Source organism: Chrysochloris asiatica, unplaced genomic scaffold (assembly GCF_000296735.1).
Source record: "Chrysochloris asiatica unplaced genomic scaffold, ChrAsi1.0 scaffold00067, whole genome shotgun sequence".
Taxonomy (NCBI): Eukaryota; Metazoa; Chordata; class Mammalia; order Afrosoricida; family Chrysochloridae; genus Chrysochloris; species Chrysochloris asiatica.
The window spans coordinates 11,278,356-11,294,072 of NW_006408585.1; the positions used below are offsets into that span (position 1 = coordinate 11,278,356).

Consider the following 15,717-nt stretch of genomic DNA (forward strand, 5'->3'; position numbering starts at 1 on the left):
AGAATTGGGAAGTTGTAGCACACTTACCCCATGCAAAAGAGGTGAGAAAGAAAGACAAGAGGATAGGCACCCTTGCAGAGGTAGGGGTGGGTGTCCACCTTGCGAAAGAAGAGGAGGTGGAAGCCTGAATCCAGTTTTGCTTCTCTGAATATCCCTTTGTCAGGGGAGTAGGCTATCCTGGTTCAAGTGTGCAAAGAGCCGATCCAGAGAATTGGTCCATATTCTGTTTCCTTGAGTCTTGTCTTTCAGGTTTCAGCTTGTTATTAACTAACTTTATTTCTCCTTATAATAGTTTCCCCTCTCACCTACTCCTCTTAATTATCTTTATTTTTCTTGCAGTTTCTTCTCTCTCCCAGACTCCTTAACTAACTTCATTTCTTCTTGCAAATAGTCTCCTTTCTCCCCACCCGTCTTTTCAGAAATTCTTCACTGCTGAGGCTGGCTTGTTTCCTGATGAGACAGGCTATACCTAGAGTGGCTCAGTACCCCCTTCTTTCCCTATTCTATGTAATAGGAACAGGGCTCCTTTTCATCCCACACAGTTAGTTCTTAAAAGAGCAGAATGTTTTACTAGTTAAAAACATCAGGGGATATTTTTGGTTTGATGGCAGTGTGAGTTCCTATTCATAGCGACCCTTTTAAGAGCTTCTGAGATTGTAACTATTTACAGGAATAGAGAGCCTCCTCTTTCTCCTGAATTTCCAGTTTAAGATTTAAAATTACCTCGAGGCAGTAACTTCAGGCTCATTCACTCTTCTTGGCCCCATGCACTATGCATCAAAGTAGAAGGGAGAACTCTGAAGTACTAAACATATTACTATTAGCTGGGATGCCCCGGAAACCAAGATCCTAAAACCTCCAGCTCAAGAAACCAAATCCTATGAGGTCTGAAAAAGAGATTTGATGAAGGCTTATTTTGTCATTTCATTGCTTAGACTTTGAAAACCAGAACAGTAGTGGACATGGACAGAATGGGACATTCAACTGCTGTTTCCTGTGTTTAGATGATGGTTCTAAAGCTTTTTAGGGTTTTGGAAACCTTTGAACAGTTGATGAAAGGTACAAACTTTATTCAAAATATTCAGAATTTTTGTAAACGATTTTTTATATATGATTCTATGAAGTTTTAGACACTGTTGTTATGTGCCGTGGAGTTGGTTCTGACTCATAGTGACCCTGTATAGGCTTTCTGAGGCTGTAAATCTTTATGGGAGCAGAAAGCCTCATCTTTCTCCCATTGAACGGCTGTTAGTTTCAAACTGATAACCTTGCGGTTTGCAGCCTGATTTGTAACCACTACGCTAAGCTATCCATAGTCCTTCCTGATCTAGGTGAGAAAAGAGACCCCATATAAATATTATTGTTGTTGTTAAGTGCCGTCGAGTCGGTTCCGACCCATAGCCACCCTGTATAGGGTTTCCGAGGAGCAGCTGGTGAGCTTGAACCACCGACCTTGCAGTTCAAACGGCTTTGCAGTCTGGCACATTAACCCACAATGCCACACCAGGAAGTGCCATCAATTTGATTCCAGCGCATAGAGATCCTGTATAGGGTTTGTGAGGAGTGGCTGGTGAGTTTGAATCACCAACCTTGCAGTCCATTGACCTTGCAGTTCAAATTGACCTTGCAGTCCATTGCTTATCCAACAGCCCCACACTAGGATTTCTGTTGTAGAAGCTCTAGTAAATCTTCAGCAGGAGCAGAAAACAAGACAGAACAAACATAGATCACCAAGGTGAGGAAAATCATCAGAGATGATGCTTGATGAATTCCAGAGTTCCTCCTCTATGAGAGGTGACCTTTTATAGGGCACAGAGAACAAAGAAATCTCCTCCCACAACCACAACTAATGACTAATGGTAGCAACAATGTATAACCAACAAATGCCTGGCCTAGGAGGTGTAAGGAGGGGGAGACTACATAGGAAAATTTACAGAGTTTTTCTGAGCTGCTCAAGCTGCAACATCAGAACCATTAGTCATTTTATAGCCATTAAAGCTACTGCAGGAATCCTGGCACATCACTGGACTGTGAACCGCAAGGTCAGCAGTTCAAACCCACCAGCCACTCCTCAGAAACCCTACACAGGGTCCCTATGAGTCAGAATCGACTCAACAGCCCTTAACAACTACAACAACAAAGCTGCTGCAAGTCAATTTCTGATAATTTAGCACTCCGGGGGAAGTGCCCCAAAACTCACTCTAAAGTGCATTCTGCTTCTGACTCAGGCTGTTCAGCTTTCAGAGGCTCATGAGGTACTCAAGAAAAAATTGGCAATTGAACACTTAAATTTAGGCATAAGATAGAATTAAGCTCTGCCTGCCTTGAGTCATTTACATGCAGAAAACCTTCAGATTTCATGCTCCAAAGCAATCCGTAGTGACTTCAGATTAAGAAACTTTATTTTTTGTATATAAGGCTCCAGGTCCATTGCTAAATTATGTATTAACAGTAACTGTCCTCTAAGAAGGAAAATTGTTCATGAGTTCCTCTAGTCCAGAGAATGTGTCAGACTTAACAAAATTTTGCTATTGTAATAAAAATTTGAAATAAATTTTGCTATACCTCATGTGAATATATGAAAGAAATAGTTTTTCCTTTAGAAATATCTATTATTCTTTTGATGATACCCGAAGATCTTCAATTACAGACAGAAAGTAGTACAGTATTACTATACTTAAAAGTAGCCTGGTGATGGAGTGGTTAAGCACTTGACTGCTAATTGAAAGAGTTGATAGTTTGAGCCTACAAGCCTCTTGAAGGGAGAAAGATGTGGCCGTTTGCTCCTGTAAAGATTACATCCTTGGCGATTCTATGGGGCAGCTCTGCTCTGTCTTACAGGGCTGCTTTGAGTTTAGAATCAACTCTACAGTAACAGATGAATGTATGTTGTTAGATATCATCAAGTCAATTCCGACTCATAGCAACCCTATGCTCAACAGAATGAAACACAGCCTGGTACTGCCTTGTTTGTGCTGACTTTCCACCTTACCAAGACTGATGGCCTTCTCCAGGGACTGGTCCCTCCTAATAACATGTCTGAAGTATGGGAGATAAAGTCTGGCTTCTAAGGAGCATTCTGGATGTACTTCTTCTAACACAGACCTATGTAGATATACAGAAGCTATCTCTCAAATTATATTAGTACAGTACAAAAGTTGTAATCTATTTTACTGTCAACTCTTGGTACCATTATAAAGCATTATGAATTTATATTGAAATGGTTCTTAAAAGTCACCTACTGTAAAACTTCTCTTTAACTGTAATTCATTTGAGAGTTTAGACCATTTTCTTAAATGGGTAAAATGTCTGACTCAAAATAGGTGCTTAGGTTCGTTGCCTGTGTCTCCCTCCTCTTTCTGCATCCTGTTCCCCTCTAAAACACACACATAATCTCCTTCTCCGAACCCTCTTACAGCTTTGTTTAAACTCTTAACAGGACCTAGAGTTGAATATATATGTTAACCAGATTTTTTTTCCCCACACAGATAAATATGGCTGTGTATGCACTCTTTGCCCTTTCATGACCTTGCTTTGTCTTTTTTGAATAAGTTTTTATTTCTTCCTCCATGTCTTTGGCAATTCTATTGCCAGTCTGTTCTTTTCTTCACACTGATTGCATAGGATTTTTCATCATATGTTTTTCATCTTTGAGATTTGGAAAAGTTCTGGTCTATGTAGGCTTGTTTTTTAGTTGTTGAGTTTATAAAGATTACTGTGCTGTTTTTACGACCTCTTCTTTTATTTTTCTACTTTTAGAATAATTAACTTACGTGTACTTACTGTAAGGTTGTTTTTCTTTTAAATAATAGTAGTGGAACTTTATTTTTTAAAACCCCTAGGGAGAGTAGAAGCAGAGATATCAAGTGAATTTGAAATGCCAGTTGAACGTGCACTGGGACTGGCCGAGATGTTAGGTGCTTCATGCAGAACTACTCAAATTATATCTCTTTCTTTAACAAGAGAATTGGTTATTCAATCTGAATTTCCTAAATGAAACCCAACTTCTCTCAATTATCCACAATCACATGTTTTTACCTGGTATGCTTTCTGTCAGTACTCACTCCATTGTTTTAGTTCTTTTCTTACTTTTTTCAAAAAGAACCTTTTTAGCTTGTATAATACAGTTTTAGACTTACAGAAAAGTTGCAAACGTAGTTTGGCGAGTTCCTGTACTTCCTGCATCCTGTGAGCAGATTTCCCCTTTTGCTAATGTCTTGGGTTGTAGTGGTGCCACTTTCACAACTTACTGATTTCATTATTGATTTTTTTTATCTTTCAGATTTTCAGAAGTAAAATCCAAAATTGCAAGTATGTGAAGTTCTATTTGTTTTAATTTATTTGAATAGATAATAAGTATACTTGTGTAAAAAAATAAAAGAAATTGTAAAAAAAAAAAAAAGAGAGAGAGATAATGGGAACACTGTCATTCCCTGACTGCATGTCTGAATTTGATTCCCCTCCCTAATACTACATATGAAGGGGCTTCAGAAAGTTCATTGAAAAATTCCATTATCTTTCAACTCCATTTTTCTATAAACGTGTGTGTATGTATCCTTACACCACTCGTCTGTTAGTTTGTCTTACTGTGGATGGCTTATGTGTTGCTGCGATGCTGGACATTATGCCACAAATATTTTAAATACCAGCAGGATCACCCACAGTGGACAAGATTCAGCAGAGCATCCAAACTAATACAAACTAGGAAGAAGGAGAGGTGGGCTTAATGGCTAGCCACTAAAAACCTTTTGAATAGCAGTGGAACATTGTCAGATATAGTGCTAGAAAATACTATGAATAGCAGCAGAATGTTGTCAGATAGAGTTCCAGAAGATAAGCCCCTCAAGTTGAAAGGCTCTCAGAAAATGACTTGGAAAAGCTGTCTCCTCAAAAGTAAAATTGAACATAATGATGTTACTGGGATAAAGCTTTGTGGGGTGTTCATTTGCTGATGGGACACAACTCAGAATGAGGAGAAATAGCGGCAAACACCCATTAATAATCAGAACATGAAATGTACAAAGTAGTTATATTGGAAGTTGTGAAAAATTAAATAGATTGATGTCCTAGACATAATGATAGCTATCCTAGGCATTAGTGAGCTGAAATGGACTGATACTGGCCATTTGAATCAGATAGTCTTAAGGTTTACTATGTATTCATCATCAAAATGAGCATTTCAAGATCAGTGCTGTCTTGAAAGGGTAATATCATATGTCTACAAGGAAGATCCATTTATATATCTATTCAAGTTTATGTACCAACTGCCAAAGCCAGTGATAAAGAAATGGAAGAATTCTGCCAACTTCTTCAAGGAGCTCTGGTAGCGTAGTGATTACAAATTGGGCTGCTAACCTCAAGGTTGGCAGTTTGAAACTACCAGCTGTTCTGCGGGAGAAAGATGAGGCTTTTTGCCTCTGTAAAGATTTACAGCCTCAGAAACCCTGTGCAGGGTTGTTATAAGTCAGAACTGACTCCACGGTACTTAACTAACCCAACGAACTTCTTCAGTCTGAAATTTATCTAACATGCAATCAAGATGCGTTGATAATTACTGGTTATTGGAATGCCAAAGTTGGAAACAAAGAGGAAGGACCACTATTTTGAAATGGCCTTGGTGGTAGAAACTATGCTGGAGGTAGCATGATAGAGTTTTGTAGGACCAATGACTTATTCATTGCAAATACATTTTTAAAAAACATAAAGAGCAACTATATACCTGTACCTCACCAGATGAGGAATCAAATTGACTGCCTCTGTGGGAAGAGATAATGGAAAAGCTCAATATCATCAGCCAGCACTAGGTCAAGGGCAGGCTGTGGAACATACCATCAAGTGTTCATATACAAGTTCAGGAGAGCCAAAAAAATGGCCTCGAATATATGTCACCTGAATTTAGAAATCATATCCAGAACAGATTTGTTGTATTAGACACTCATGATCAGCAGAAGACCAGAAGAGTTGTGAGGGTGACATCAAAAAACTCATACAGGAAGAAAGCAGATGGTTATTAAAAGGACAGGAAAGACAGAAAAGACCAAAATGGATGTCAGAAAAGACTCTGAAACTTGCTTTTGACCATAGAGAAGCTAAAACAAATAGAAGGGAATGAGGCAGTAAAGAGCTGAACAGAAAATTACAAAGGGCAGCTACAGAAGACCAAAAAGGATTCTTAGGGCAAAATGGACTCCTGATGTGCTGCTTAAGGATCAACACTGACTTTGAACCATAAGGTTAGCAGTTCAGACCCACCAGATGGTCTTCAGAAATCCTATACAGGGTTGGTATGAGCCAGAACCAACTTGACAGCACTTAACAAAATCAACAATGGGCAAAATATTGAATGAAGCAGAAAGCATCAAAAGAATAAGGAAAGAATACACAGTTATCATACCAAAAAGAAATAGTCAATGTTCAACCAAATCCAAGCAACACTGAAGACATTGGCAAAAAACAAGGCTCTAGAAATTGGCAAAATAAAAGTTGAAATTTTTCAACGAACTGATGCAGTACTGGAAGCACTCATGTATGCCAGGAAATTTGGAAGAAAGCTACCTGGCCAACTGTTCGGAAGAGATCCATATTTGTTTGTATCCATTCCAAAAAGAGGTGACCCAATAGAATGTGGATATTCCTTAAATATATCATTAATATCACATGCAAGTAAAATTTTGCTTAAGATATTTCAAAAACAGTTGCAAAGTAAATAGAACTTCTAGAAATTCAAGCTATATTCAGAAAGAGTACTTGAAACAAGGGATATCATTGCTGATATCACATTGATCTTGACTATAATCAGAGAATATCAGAAAGCTGTTTACTTGTGCTTTAGCCCATGCAAAGGGTTATGCTATGTGCATCATGGCCAACTATGGATAACATTGTGAAGAATGAGTATTCCAGAACACTTAATTGTGCTCATAAGGAACTTGTACATAAGGAAACTTATAGAAAAGGCAGTTGCTCAGAGGGAATTAGGAGATACTGCATGGTTTAAAATCAGGAGCAGCGTATGCCAGAGTTGTATCCTTTAACCATACTCATTCAATCTATATTTTGAGCAAAGAGTCTGAGAAGCTGAATTATACGAAGAGCAGTGGCATCAGGATTGGAGGAAGATTTCATTAACAACCGGCAATATGTTGATAATACAACTGTGTTTGCTGGAAGCAAAGAGAACTTAAAATACTGGTGACGATCAAAGACTATACCCCTTTGTATGGATTGTACCTCAGTGTAAAAAAAAAAAACAAAAATTCTCACAGTTGGACCAGTAAATTACATCATGATAGATTGAGAAAAGATTAAAGTTGTCAAAAACTTCATTTTGCTTGAATCCACTATCAACACTCATGGAAGCAGCAGTCAGGAAATCATATGATTTATTTATTGCATCAGGTAAATCTGCAGCACAAGACCTCTTTAAAAAAAAAGAAAAGATATCAGTTTGAGGATTAAGGTGTGTGTGATCCAAGGCATGGTAATTTCATTTGCCTCAGATGCTTGCAAAGGTTCAACAATGAATAAGGAAGACTAGAAAAAATGATACATTTGAATTATGGAGTTGGAGATGATCAAGAAAGAACAAACAAATCTGTGCTGGAAGAAATATAGCCAGAATGTTCCTGAGAAGCCAGGATGATGAGACTTTGTCTCTTGTTGTTGTAAGTGCCTTTTATCTAGTCAGTCCCAACTCATAGTGACCCTGTATGGGGGGTTTTTGAGGAGTGGCTGTTGAGTTTGAACCACCAACCTTGAGGTTCATACAAATCCTGTGGTGGAGTGCTTACCCTTCAGCACCACACCAGGTCTCCATACTTTGAACATGTTATTAGGAGAGACACGTCCCTGGAGAAGGACATCATGATTGGTAGAAGGTCAGTAGAAGAGAGGAGGATCCCGGGGGGGGATGGATGGACACAGTGGCAGCAGCAGAGACCTCAAACAGAACAATCATTTTAAGGATGCTGTGGGATCAGTTAGTTTTTCGTTTTGTTATGCATAGGGGTTGCTGTGAGTTGGAAATGACTGCAGCACCTAACAACAGCAGCAATTTATTTAATAATAATTGTTGGCATATTATATAAATAGCATGACACCTTTTTTTTTTTAATTTAACAATTTGTCTTATGTTGTATATCTGCTGTTCTCTTTTTGAATCTCAGCTTATAGGGTGGGGGGAGGCTTCAAAGATGTGAAAAAATTGAATGAAAACATGTAATTTTTCTACAAACCTTTTCAGTTCCCCTCATAGAGCAATTCAGTACCTGTTAGCTTCTTACATGACTAGCTTGTTTTTTTTTTTTTTTTTTGCTAGTCGTCAGATAAGATTTTAGGCTAAATCATTCTAGGTTCCTGGAAAGACCACTATCTTTGCCTCCTGTGCAACTGTTTTGGAGGCTCTTACATAGAAAATTCATAGTGGTGGTGGTAATGTGCTGTGGATTGGGTTCCAACTCACTGCATAAGGTTTCTGAGGCTGTAAATCTTACAGGAGCAGAAAGCCCTATCTTTCTTCCGAGGAATGGTTGGTAGTTTCGAACTGCTGATCTTGAGGTTCATAGCCCGACTCATAACCATTATGCAGTCAGAGACACTCCTGTATCCCAAAAGGTCTAGGAACAAGGATAACTTAGTTGGACTTCTTTAAATGGTGTTGATTACCATGAATTTGTTACAGTTCTCATTCAGAACCTATTAATAGATTCAAGAATACCATTACTTAAATCCTGTCAATTATTTTAAGATGAAATTTGATGCTTCAGTCTAACCTTGTAGGGGTTTTGAACTCTAACAAAGAATTCCATAGTCTTTACTCTTTTCATGGCTTCAGGGTTAAGAGTTTTTCAGTCTGTTGCTTTCAGAAATGACATTTGGGAGTTAAATTATGGGAGAACCCAACTGTTTTACCAGTTTAGAAGATTTTTGTACTTTGAAAACAGAGATTTATATATTAAGAAATAAGATTCAGTACCTGTAGTCTCCTATTGTTTTATAATTCTTTCCAAAGAAGAATTACAGAAAATAGTTCCATAGTCATTCTGTTGTTGTTAAGTGCCCCTTGAGACAGTTCTAACTCATAGCAGTCGTGTATAGGGTTTCCGAGGCTGTAAATCTCTACGGGAAAAGAAAACCTTAGCTTTCTCCTGTAGAGTGACTGGTGGGCTCAAACTGCAGGCTCGTGGATAGCAATTCAATGCTTATCCCCACTCTAAAAAAATTTTAGTCATTGTATTTGTAAACAACTTAGATACTTGTAAATAACTTGAGTATATTGTCTGCCTTGTTGTAGCCAAATGACTTCCTTTTTCCTTTAGGTAAGTACCATGATTTAGAATGCCAGTTGATTCAGGAGTTCACCAGTGCTCAAAGAAGAGGTGAGATCTCCAGGATGAGAGAAGTAGCAGCAGTTTTACTTCATTTTAAGGTAAAAATTAAAAGTGAAGACCAGTCTTTAAGACAGAAGATTATATAAATTCTGTCTATTATAGTCTGATTTTCCCCTGTATTGGGTTTCTGAGGCTGTAAATCTTCTCAGAAGCTGAGAGTCTCATTTTTCTCCCACCGAGCAGTTGGTAGGCTTGAACCACAGACCTCTGGTTTACAGTCCAGAACTTACTGTATGGTGCCACCGTGCTCCCTTACGTTATTTATTTCTCTTTAATAAATCATCTTAAGTGTTAGGTATTTGATATTTATTTAAATAAGTATATTCAATTAATATTTAACTAATGAATGTTTATGTAGCTTTTTTTTAAAAATCATGTTTGCCTTTTTGTTTGTTAATATAGCTTTTTCAGTCAAACATGTTAGAAGTAGAATAAAAGTAAGAAAACTTAAGCCTTTGAATATTTGGATTATAGGAACCACCTATATAGATGAAATATGACCAAATACTTTAAATTCAGTCAATCTCAGGTAGATTTTTGACAGTATGATTGTGGTACTATCTTCCTGGAATTTAAATTAGGGCAAGTATCCCTGTGTGGCAGTTTATTTCTGCAAAGCACTGCCTGAAGAAATTATATTTCTTTTAGTCTGTTTCTTCATATTTTTATTAGAAAATGGAAGCAGTTAGATTAGAGAAATGGAAGCACCGTATTGGACTTTTCATTTAAGTAACGTATCCAAATGAATAGTTAGAATAGCCTTTGAGAGCACAGAGTACTTCATATTGCTTACTTTGTTTTTATATCTGATTTTGCCTATTATGGCAAAAATTTCATTACTGTTACAAATGTTATAAATTATTTGTGACAAGTATATTTTGTTAAAATAAATTTAGTTTTACAAGTAAATTTCCAGATTGCCTGATGGAAAGCTTAAAATACAGCTCTGTCCGGATTCTTGCCAGAGAAGACAAAAGCTTTGACTTCAAGAGAGTAAAACAGGAAATATATTCACATACACCTTTCCTTAAGACTTTGAATCTGTGTGTGCATGTGGGTTTTGGAGTTAATCCTAGGAGATCACAGGACAAAAGTTACTATAAAGAACTTAACTAGATCTCAATTTTCCTGATTGAGTCTAAAATCCAACAAGGATAAGAACCAACTAAAAATTTCATCATATAAACCCTGTGTTGTTGTTGTTAGGTGCCATTGAGTCGGTACTGACTCATAACGACCCTGTGCACAACAAAACAAAACAGTGCCCGGTCCTGGGCCAACCTCACAATTGTTGCCACGCTTCGCATTTTGAGTGCCTTCCAACCTGAGGGGCTCATTTCCGGCACTATATCTGACAGTGTTTCTCTGCTACTCATAAGGTTTTCCACCACTCATCTGTCAGTTTGTTGTGCTGTGGTGGATTGTGAGTTGCTGTGATTCTGGAAGCTATGCTAAGGATAATTTAAATACCAAGCTGGGTCACTCATGGTGGACAGGTTTCAAATGAGCTTACAGACAAAGACAGACTAGGAAGAAGGAGTGATGAACTACTTCCAAATATTTCATCACTGAAAACCTTATGAATAGCAGAGAAAAAAAATCCTATGTTAGGTTATTGATCTACCACAATTTTATTTATGTTCAACTACTACAGTTGGCTATTCACTGAGACACGGGCCTAATTTTATTACATATACTACTACTTTGTATTGAGATTATTATTAATATTTGACCTGAACAGTTTTAACAATGTGTTTCTTTCCTTTTTGTAGGGTTATTCCCATTGTGTTGATGTTTATATAAAGCAGTGCCAGGAGGTAACAATAGCAGACTTTACTGAATTTTACTTAATGCTCATTTACTTTTTTAAAGTCATTATAAAACTAATGTATAAAATGCCTGTCCTCTCTAGGGTGCTTACTTGAGAAACGACATATTTGAAGATGCAGCAATACTCTGTCAGAGGGTGAACAAACAAGTTGGAGATATCTTTAGTAATCCAGAAACAGTACTGGCTAAACTTATTCAAAATGTATTTGAAATCAAACTACAGGTAATTTTAAACAATGACAAATTAAGTAGCTGTTAGGACACTGTTGGTTTTTTAAGTTGTTTACTGAATGTTTGACTTTAGGAATAGTAATCTTATTTATACAGTTAAGAGGATAATCACTAAGTGGTTTCAGAGCATGTATTTGAAATTTGTGTTTTAATTGTTGTGAAGTAGTATTAGATAACAGTAGGGTCAGCTTAGGTTTTTGTTTTTGGCCCTTACCATGACTAATAGGTGGCACTTGTGAAATTCAACAAGACTTACAAGTGTGGTCTTTAGAATTTTTTACAATATGGTACTAACATGAAAAGAGAAAAGCCAAAACAGGTATATAATTTGCAGCCTTGATTCTTTCCGTACTATACATTAAGCAGCATTTTCTAAATTCGATTGTTGTTGTTAAGTGCTATAGAGTCAATTCCAACTTACAGCGACCCTGTGTGGTATTTCTGAGCCTGTAAATCTTTATGTGGGATTAGAAAGTCTCCTTTTTCCCCCACAAAGTGTCTGGTGGACTCAACCCACCCATCTTGTCGTTCACAGTCCAGTGCGTATCCTCTAGAGCCACAGCAACATCAAATAGTTGTTTCTGAAACACTGTTCTAGATTTCAGATCATCTTGTAGGGTACTAATATGTATTCTAATTCTCTAGAAGTGAGAGTGGAAAACATTTACCAATCAGGGAACCCTTGTTTGAGAGCAATGCCTATTAATATACTAAAAGGCAATATCATTAACCAGATAGTTTGGGGAATGCTTCTCTGAGGAATTGTGTGTAGGAGTAGCCTCAGTTTTTATTGATGTACCTCATGAGATGGTTTCCAAAGAAAAGGTACTTTAAATTTTTTTTTGTATATTATCAAGACTGATAAAGATATCTTAGAGTTAAATGTGGGAAGCAGTAGAAATAAAAGCTTGTTTTCTTTTTATATTTGATCTTTGTGTTTCCTTTTTAATTTCATTTTAAATCAGAACAGGTCAAGAAGGTAGAGTGATTTTTGAGGAAACAAGTACCTTGAGAAGTTATATAGAATGTAATGTATTTTAAATTAACAGAATTTTTTTTTTTTTAGAGTTTTGTAAAAGACCAGTTAGAAGAATGTAGAAAATGTGATGCAGAGCAGTATCTCAAAAACCTCTATGATCTATATACAAGGTATATTTTTAATTATTAAAAAATAATAGGTCCTGTTTTAGTTATTGCTAAGTGCCATCGAGTTGGTTCCAACTCATAATATCTTTTTTATTAGTCGTATTAAATAGTCATCAACTTTATTACTCCTTTAACTTTTGATAAAAAGAATTAAAAAATGTTACGAGCTTACACATAATATAAGTTTCATTGCATAAAGTGTAGCCATGATGGAGATTTTTGACGAATTCTGTGGCAACTTGACAGATATAGTATCTAATCCTCTTAAGCCCCTAAAGCTCTTGGAAAGAACAGATTGGAAAACTTGCTATTCTTTCATTGAGCTTTTTCCTTTAGTGCCTATAAAACTGATTTGCCGTTGAGTGAGCTCTGACTCACAGTGAACTGATAGGACAGAGTAAAACTGCCCATAGTGTTTCCAACACTGTCATATTTATGGAAGCCGACTGGCACAGCTTTTTTCCTATGGAACAGTTGGTGGGTTCAGATCCTCAGCATTTCAGTTACCTGCTGAGTGCTTTAACCACTGCACTGCTAGGGCTCTTTTCAATGCCCATAAACCAAAACCCACTGTAGTCAAGTGCACCTATGAGAACAGAACTGTCCCATAATGTTTCCAAGACTGTAAATATGGAAGCAAACGGCCATATATTTCTCCCATGGAACAGCTGGTGGGTTCAAATTGTCAACTCTTCTATACCATTTGAGTGCCTTAACCATTGCACTACCAGGGTTTCTTTCAATTCCCATAAAACCCAAAATCAAACCCACTGCTATTGAGTATTTCCGACTCATAAATAATGACCCTATATAGAATTTTTGAGACTAAATCTTTACACAAGCAGGCAGCCTCATCTTTCTCCTGTGGAGTAAGAGTGGGATTTGTGACTCGTGGTCCAGGGGTTACCTCACAGCACCACTAGGGCTCCCATGTAGATGGTGTTATTAGGTGCTGTGAGTCCAGCTTGCAATGACCCTGTATAAAGTTTTCAAGGAGCTGCTGGTGGCTTGAACGACCGTCCTTTTGGTTAGCAGTCCAGTACTTATCCTACAGTGCCACACCAGGACTCCAGGGCTCCAATACTACTATCAATCCCTTTCCTTTGCAAAGTGCAGGGGATAAGCAAGATGGATATCTAGGAATTTAAATCATAATAGGAAAACAGTAGCTAGGTGGCATTTCCTTGTAGCTGAAATAATAAAAATATGAAGAAGGGAACTTAAATGAGTTTACCTGTCTGCAACTTAAACACCAAAGCTCTACCATTTTAGTAAGAAGACCTCCCTCAGCAGAACCCCTCTGTGGCAATGTGCCCACATACCTGAGTTAAAGAAATGCATTCCAGTTTGAGTGAAAGAAGGCAAGAGAATGAAAATCGGGGTAGTCTAATAATGAAAGAAAACTCAAAATGATCTTGCATAGTTTTTCTGAGGAGTGCCTGGTGGATTTGAACTGCTGACCTTTCAGTTTGTAATCCAATGCTTATCCAACAATGCCACACCAGGACTTAGAAAATGAAAAATAGGAACATATCCAGATATTTTTTAGTAACTGCTTGTCAGATAGCAGTATACTTTTTAGCATTGAAAAATGGCTGACTTTATAGACTTGTGTTGTAATACATGCTTAGAACATTGAAGAGTTTGATATTTTACTTTATGTTATGGAACATGAAACTATGTTGTCTTATTTAAAAGAATATTGAAGACTTCCGTTTCTGGTTTTAAATAGAAACTAAAGCTATTTTACTGGTCTGTAACTTTTTTTTCTTAATATGAAATCACACTTTGATAAATGCCGTCAAATCAGTTCTGACCTATAGTGGATTTCCAAAGAGTGGCTGGTGGATTTCAAGTGCTAACCTCATGGTTAGCAGTTCAGTGCTTATCCTATAGTGCCACACTAGGATCCAATCACACTTACATGATGCTAACACTTCAGTAAATTGTCATAGGAAATAACAAATGCAGCAATTCCGGACGTGGATCTGCCGTGAGAATTTGTCTTGTGTTTTGTGAATAGCAGAGCTACTCCTACAGATAAATACTTTATTTGGAAGATTTTGTTTTCTTAACCTTTATTTTTTCCAACCATATTGCTATTACTCAGTGTCATTATTTTGGGAGGAGGTTTTTCAAAAGTAACCATTATCAGGAAGTTTATGTCAACAACAAAACTCTTGTGACCATATTTTCAACAATGGGAAATAAAAATTTTGAGGAAAATTCCGTAGTTTTTAAGAGCTGGTAGTTTAACATAAAATATTAAAGTTACACTGTAAAAATACATATCCCTTAGTATTGTTATTATACCTAAAATATACATTAATCTTTTTTTCCCTCCCCTTTTCCATGAAAAGAACCACCAATCTCTCCAGCAAGTTGATGGAGTTTAACTTAGGTACTGATAAACAGACTTTCTTGTCTAAGCTTATCAAATCCATTTTCATTTCCTATTTGGAGAACTATATTGAAATGGAGACTGATTATTTGAAAAGCAGAAGTGCTATGATCCTACACCGCTATTATGATTCCAAAAACCATCAAAAGAGATCCATTGGCACAGGAGGGTGAGTTTTGTTAAATAATACTCCTATTATATTTGGATTAACATGTCACAATATTAACTATCATCAGAATATTCTGTGAATAACTTTTTAACCCAGGTCACTTAACACCATTGATCAAATTCGTGTCTTTTGAACCACATAGTGAAATGACCTAACATAACATAATTAAAATGTCAAGCAGAGTGCCAGTATTAGAAAGCATTTTATAGTTTCTTTTTCATTTTTAGAGTGAGTAAACATTCCAGGTTATTAACTAAGATATATATACATATATCTTATTTTATTATTTGTTATTATTACTATTTATGACTACGCCAAGGCTTTTGATTGTGTGGATCATGACAAGCTATGGACAACATTGTAAAGTATGAGTATTCCTGAACACTTGATTGTGCTCATGAGGAGTCTGTACATGGACCAAGAGGCAGTTGTTCGAACAGATCATGGGAACACTGAATGGTTTAAAATTAATAAAACTGTGCGACAGGGTTGTATTATTTCACCATACTTATTCACCTGTATGCTGTACAAATAATCCAAGCAGCTGGGTT

The 15,717-nt window shown here is 36.9% G+C and overlaps 1 protein-coding gene across 2 annotated transcripts in view; it reads left to right on the top strand.

The window, feature by feature from the left end:
• EXOC5 (exocyst complex component 5) overlaps nt 1-15,717 on the top strand; it is a 78,669-nt gene that overhangs the window by 40,631 nt on the left and 22,321 nt on the right. For both annotated transcript variants that reach the window (XM_006864610.1, XM_006864611.1), the window contains 6 exons: nt 4,283-4,311; nt 9,318-9,427; nt 11,162-11,206; nt 11,302-11,442; nt 12,517-12,599; nt 14,957-15,166. In XM_006864610.1, the coding sequence (XP_006864672.1) occupies nt 4,283-4,311; nt 9,318-9,427; nt 11,162-11,206; nt 11,302-11,442; nt 12,517-12,599; nt 14,957-15,166 (618 nt within the window). The remainder of the gene's footprint in view (nt 1-4,282; nt 4,312-9,317; nt 9,428-11,161; nt 11,207-11,301; nt 11,443-12,516; nt 12,600-14,956; nt 15,167-15,717) is intronic.